Genomic DNA, 6,000 nt, shown 5'->3' on the forward strand with positions numbered 1-6,000 from the left:
TAAAAATGCTTAGAATTGAACATTGTGGGGGTATTTTAACTTGTCTTGTATTTTATTACTTCTTTAAAAAAAAAGTCATGCTACACTAATAACATAACATTCTTTGCAATCATTATATATCTCAAAATTACAGTTATTTTATTTTTTCTTTAAAGACTTTCACCAATGCAGGTTTTAGCATTTTGTGTCCCTAATTAAACGTCCAAACTTGTCTGGACAGTTGAAAATGCTTCCATTTATTGTAAATATATTTCCTGTGAATGTTTACAGTCTAAACAGTCTGATCAATTCATCTCTATCTCTGTACAGACAAACAGTGACAGCTTCCACAAATTCCCTCTCAGGTTATTCTACCAGGCTATTCATTTTTTTTTTTAAGAGATAAAAGCTCCCACCAGTTCTCTACAACCCCAAAAATCCTTTACAGGTGTAATTACAATCTAATGTCATAAAATTATTCCACCTTTCTGTATTAATAAGGGGTTGGGGGTCAAAATGAATGACTGCAACACATCCCTAGTTTTATCCATTTGGCTTCTTACACACAATATCCATCGCCCTCTCTTAGTTTCCAACAGAAATAAGCCATCATCATTCACTTCATAGTCAGAAATTAAGGTTCTGGGAAAGGGGTGAAAAAAAAAAAGAGTCTCCAAGGATCGAATGTCTTGCACACAACAGATATTCTGCAAATGAGTTTAACGCTGATAGTTTTTGCTGCTTCTGTAAAACACCATCGTGCCCTTTCCTTCCGCAACCTCAGATGATATTTCACTGTTAACACACACCAACATACTCATCCAATTTTTGATCATGAAAATAAGAGAAAGCCAAAATCTGAGAGAGAGAGAGAGAGAGAGAGAGAGAGAGAGAGAGAGAGAGAGAGAGAAAAGAAGAAGAAGAAGAAGCCGTTTCCCTGGATATCCTGCTCACTGATATCCCCTCTCCAATTCTGTATTTTACCTTCTCGTATTTAGGGGTCTCCACACAACAGACACAATTTTAGGGGCCGCTGGAGAAAGAACGAAAATAACCCTAACTACCACCACAACAATAACTGTAACTTTGGTTCTTTCATTTAATTCTTCCTGCGCCCCCCGCTGTGCCTCTCCTGGCTGGGTGGAAGGGGGAGGGAAAGTAAATGCAATAAAGCAGCACACTCCTACCTTGCCCGCTACTGACGAGCAACCCGAGCAGGTAGAAGGAGAGGAGGAGGCTCATGTTCAGGACGTGACAGCGGTGGACAGTTTCAAAGTTATTAAGTCCAGCCCTGCAGAGAGAACCCTTCGCTGCCCCGGCCGCCTCTGCTCCAGCCGCCGCCGCCGCTTCCGGGGTGCCCCAGCCGCCCGCAGCCCGCGCGCTCCTCCTCGCAAAGTGACTGCAAGCTCCGCTCCTGCCGCACTATATCCAGGCAGCAGCGGCGGCAGCGGCGGCAGAAGCAGCAGCAGCAGCGGCCGCCGCGGCGGCAGCAGAGCCGGGCGGGGAGGGCGGGCGGGCGTCGGCGGGGGCGGGGGCGCGGCGCGGGAGGGGCGGCCGAGGCGTATCCCTCCGCGCCGCACGGCGGCCGCTCTCCCGCGAGGCGCGCGGCCCTCGGATTCGTCCGCAGTCGAGCTCGAAGCCACGGGTTCGGTCCCCGGTGCCAACAGCTAGAGGGACGGCCGCGATCGCGACGGCGCCGCTCGCCCGCCGGCCATCCGCACGTTCGTGGACGCCCTGAGCCGAGAAGGGCGTGGGGATGGGGGCAGCCTGGAGCTCCTTCACAGCCGCCGGCCACCTCGGGGTAGCTGAGCTGATGCAGATGCAGATGCAGATGCTGATGCTGATGCTGATAGTGATACTGATACTGCAGGCGGCCGCCCTGCCCTGCGCCTCCAGCGCGTCCTGGCTCAAAGGAATGGGGGATCTAGAGGCGGGCGCTATGTCCCGCAGCTCTTATTCCTTTGGGGCGAGGGAGGAGGGGGATTCTGTGTCTCTGCGTGGACCTCCCTCTGCCTCTCTGGTTCAAACCTGGAGCCGGCTGGCACCTTGCGCGGCCGTCCCCTTCCCACGCTCCGCACCCCGCCGCGGCAGAGGGGAAGCAGTCGTCCCCTAGAGTCTACACCGTCCGTCTCCTTGGGCGCTAGAGGGTGGGCGGAAAAATCACGTACAGAGTGTTTCCTCTACATCTCGACCCATTACTGTTGGGGGCGGCAGGTTAAGGGAGAGGCACTGGGGAGGGGGCGAGCCCCGGGCGGGCTGCGTTCAACTGAGCCTCAGCCCCAGCTGTGTCCTTAGAGGCCTGAAGTCTCTCCTGGCCTCACCCCTCAGGCTCTGCCCTAGGTCCCAGTGCGCTGCACTGGCCAGATCCCGGCCAGGGGTGCACCGAGGGAGGTCTGCAAAGATGAGTTGGGCGGGGGAGCCGGTTCCTTCCCCAGATCGGTGCCCCACCCCCAACACCCAAGTACCCGCGTGTGTGCGCGAGTGTCAATTGAAGTGAGGCAGCCGTGGCAAGCCCCCAGAACTAACTCTCTGCTCCCTGAGATTGGGGCGTATCGTTATTTCTCCTGGAAGGGTAGGAAAATGTGATTAAGGTCACATCCCCTGCAAGAGCTGTAGGAGGCAGAATGACCGGCCCTGGAGGGTCGGGGAGGCGTGACAACCTGGCCTGGGGTCACCGCAACCTGCAGGAGCGGACAATGGGTCCTTTGATCTGCACTTTCCCTCTGGCTGCTTAGAGAACTCAACTGCCTCGCCCCAGACTCTGCTGGGAACCTAGCTCCTTCCTTATCAACGAGGACATATAAATAGCCGGGGTGAGCGCGGAGATAAGAAATGTTGCAGAGCTCGGAATCCAGCCCCTGCCTGGGCATTTCGTGCTGAAATGGTCCCTGCCTGCAGGGAGGGTAGGGGGCCAGAGTAGCCACAGGCTAACATGCATAGGGAGATACTGTCTGCGATTTGCCCTCCCCGGGCAGAGTGGTTTATACAGATGATTCACCTACTTTGCATCCTGGGATGGGGTTATTAGGAAGAGAGAAGGGGAAAGGCGGCACTCAACTCGCACCATCGCTAACCTCCTATAAGCAATGGCCCTCTTAGCACCTCACAGCTGGAGAGCCTCTTCTTCCCTCTTGATCTTACAGCAATGTATTTAGAAAGTTATTTTGCCAAGGTACCCTTCTCACACCCTTTACTGGCTCTAGAATGCACTAACCACACTTCAGTAAGCTCATAGTCAGCTCTTCGCAGGAAAGGGCGGAAGTAGCACATTTATAGATGCGAAAAGCCAGTGATTCTTTTATTTACTCCAATTCTTCACGTCTCTTGAGCATTGAAAAATTCTACACAGTAGGCCTTCTGCGTCCACAGTTCTACATCTTCAGATGCCACCAACCATGGATAAAAAATAATTTTAAAAAATGAAACAATGATACAATTAAAATAACAAGTAAAAATGCAGCAAAGTAACTATTTACAAAGCATTTGCGTTATACAGCGTATTACACCTAATCCAGAGATGAGGTAATATGCAGGAGAAGGTTATATGCAAATATTATACTATTTTATATAAGGGACTTGAGCACCCAAGGATCAGTGAGAGTATTGGAACTAGTCCCCCTGTGGATACCAAAGGATGATTGCAACACACACAGACACAGACAAAGACACACACACACACACACACACACACAATCACAGAAGGTAGTTAAAAGAATACTACCTGTGTCAAATAGCATCTTCACACAATCTGCCATCTTTCAACCTGACACTGGGATTGGCCAAGTGCCTGTCACATACACATACAGGCACACCTGTTAATCAGGTGGAAATATTGACAACTGGATTCTCCTCTGTGTTATTAGAAGTCAAATTACTTTTGTCTCAGGCAATGGGTTAAACCATGCCAGAGGAAAATGTGACTGATATCCTGTAATATAATTTAGATAGTAAGTCTTCTTAGAGTGAGGTTAGGAAGATGGTAGCAACAAGCTATCGGACAAGAATGAAATTTTTGATTAGAAGTTTGCATCATAAGACTGTGCCCAAGCTCGTGTGTGTGTGTGTGTGTGTGTGTGTGTGTGTGTAAGAGACAGAGAGAGAGAGAGAGAATGCACCTGTGCGAGAGAGAGAGAGAGAACAAGTATGCACCTGTGCAAGAGAGAGAGAAAGGCAGAGGAAAAGAGAGAGAGAGACAGTGGAAAAGAGAGAGAGAGAGAGAGAGAGAGAGAGAGAGAGAGAGAGAGAACATCTCTGTGTATGGAAAAGATAAACAGACAAACCCTTGGTATTGAGGAATATACAAAGTAAGATGACACAGCTATTAATCCAGCCCCTCAACTTTCTAATAATCACTTGAGGAAAATATTAGGCATAAACACACAATTCAATCATATAAATCAGTTTTTAAAAATGCCACAAGAAAAGTGAAAATGCACTGCTGTTGTGGCAGAAGAGGAGGGGATCATTTCTGAATAGAGGATTAAGAAAGGATTCATGAAGTTTTGAGGAAAGCAGAGAAATTAGATAGGTAGGGACGTGGGCAGGGCAGAGAAAAACTTAAGCAAAGCCTGGGGGTGTGAAACCACACAGCATGTGTGGAGAGCAGAAAGAAGCCTAATTTGAAAAAAGCACAGAGTGTAAAATACAAGGTGGGAGAGAGTTATGCTAACAAACTTGATATTCACAGCCTCTCACAATGTAAGTCCTGGCATGGATAGTCAGAAAAAGTTAGGATGGCTCTCTCCATCTCGGGGGCTACAGGCCTGTTTGTGAATCATAGGCCCGCATGAGGGTTACAGTTTGAATGTGTCTATCAAAAAGCATGTGTTGGAAACTGAAATTCCAGTGCAATAATATTGGGAGTGGGGCCTCATGGGAGGTGTTTAGAACTAGAGAGTTACACCCTCATGAATGGATTTATGCTGATTATAAAAGGGCTTATGGTTGTGGGTTCCATCTCTCAGTCTCCAACACACTCTGTTGTTTATGTGATTCCTTCACTATGTAATCATGGCCCTAGAAGGACCTCACCAGATGTAATCCCTTGACCCTCGGCTTTCCAGGCTCCAGAACTGTGAGCCCAATAAACTTCTGTTGTTTGAAAATTACCCAGGCTGTAGTATTCTGATATAGCAGCACAAAATGAACTAAGACAATTCGAAAGCTTTCAAGGGTTTTCTCCATTTTTAGCCTAAATTTATGTTGCCATAAGGACTCAATAGCAGAGTGTCATACACTCGAAAAAAACAAACAAACAAAAAAACCTGTCTTAACTGCTTTTTTGTCAAAAGCAGAAGTACCTCTCTAGGGCTGTATCAGAAGCACATTTATTTCCCACTGCAGTGACAAAGTAATATGCAGCCTGACATTTGCCTTAGTCAGTTCTTATTTTTAATAGATTGACCATGTGAGGACACCATGTAGAAAAATGGCCTCTTCTCACTATTCCCCCTCCACCATTTGAAAGGAGTGCTTTCTATTATGTAGACGTTGAAAACTCTGAATGTACCAAATCTATGAACATGAGTAAGCCATGCACAGTGTAGGATATAAAAGGTTCAGAAATGCATCCTCCCTCATCTATGAAGCTCGTAATTTGCATGTAAGACAATTTATCTACTTCTTCATCTACTCGAGGAAATGTTTAAGAGGCATAGTTGGGGTGACAGTTATTTCATGTATAAAAATAAGAGCCAGTTGAACAGAACTTAGGAATCTATGAAAAGCTGAGTAGTAGGAAATGCCAGCAGGGCTGGATGCATGGTTAACTGAAAGCAGATAAATTTGATTTAAAAGAATCAATAAGATGAACATAAAGGAGTAGCAGAGAGATAGAAAGCAATAAGGTGCATTATATGTGGAAATTTTCTTCTCAGAGAGATTCCACTTCTTTTGCAATCTGTTCTTGCAAAAAGCATGCAGGTTTATAACGTACACATAGAGTCTACGCATGAATGATGTGCTGTGGATAGCATGTAAACATTATTTTTACTAGTGTATTTCTGATGTTATTTTTGTTTA

The 6,000-nt window shown here is 47.0% G+C and overlaps 1 protein-coding gene across 1 annotated transcript in view; it reads right to left on the bottom strand.

The window, feature by feature from the left end:
• NCAM2 (neural cell adhesion molecule 2) overlaps positions 1 to 1,465 on the bottom strand; it is a 540,885-nt gene extending 539,420 nt beyond the window's left edge. The window contains exon 1 of the mRNA XM_032277133.1: positions 1,167 to 1,465. Within this exon, the coding sequence (XP_032133024.1) occupies positions 1,167 to 1,221 (55 nt within the window). The 5' untranslated portion in view covers positions 1,222 to 1,465. The remainder of the gene's footprint in view (positions 1 to 1,166) is intronic.
• Between the last annotated feature and the right edge of the window lie 4,535 nt (positions 1,466 to 6,000).

Source organism: Sapajus apella, unplaced genomic scaffold, assembly GCF_009761245.1.
Source record: "Sapajus apella isolate SASKATOON/1434 unplaced genomic scaffold, GSC_monkey_1.0 scaffold8, whole genome shotgun sequence".
Lineage (NCBI taxonomy): Eukaryota > Metazoa > Chordata > Mammalia > Primates > Cebidae > Sapajus > Sapajus apella.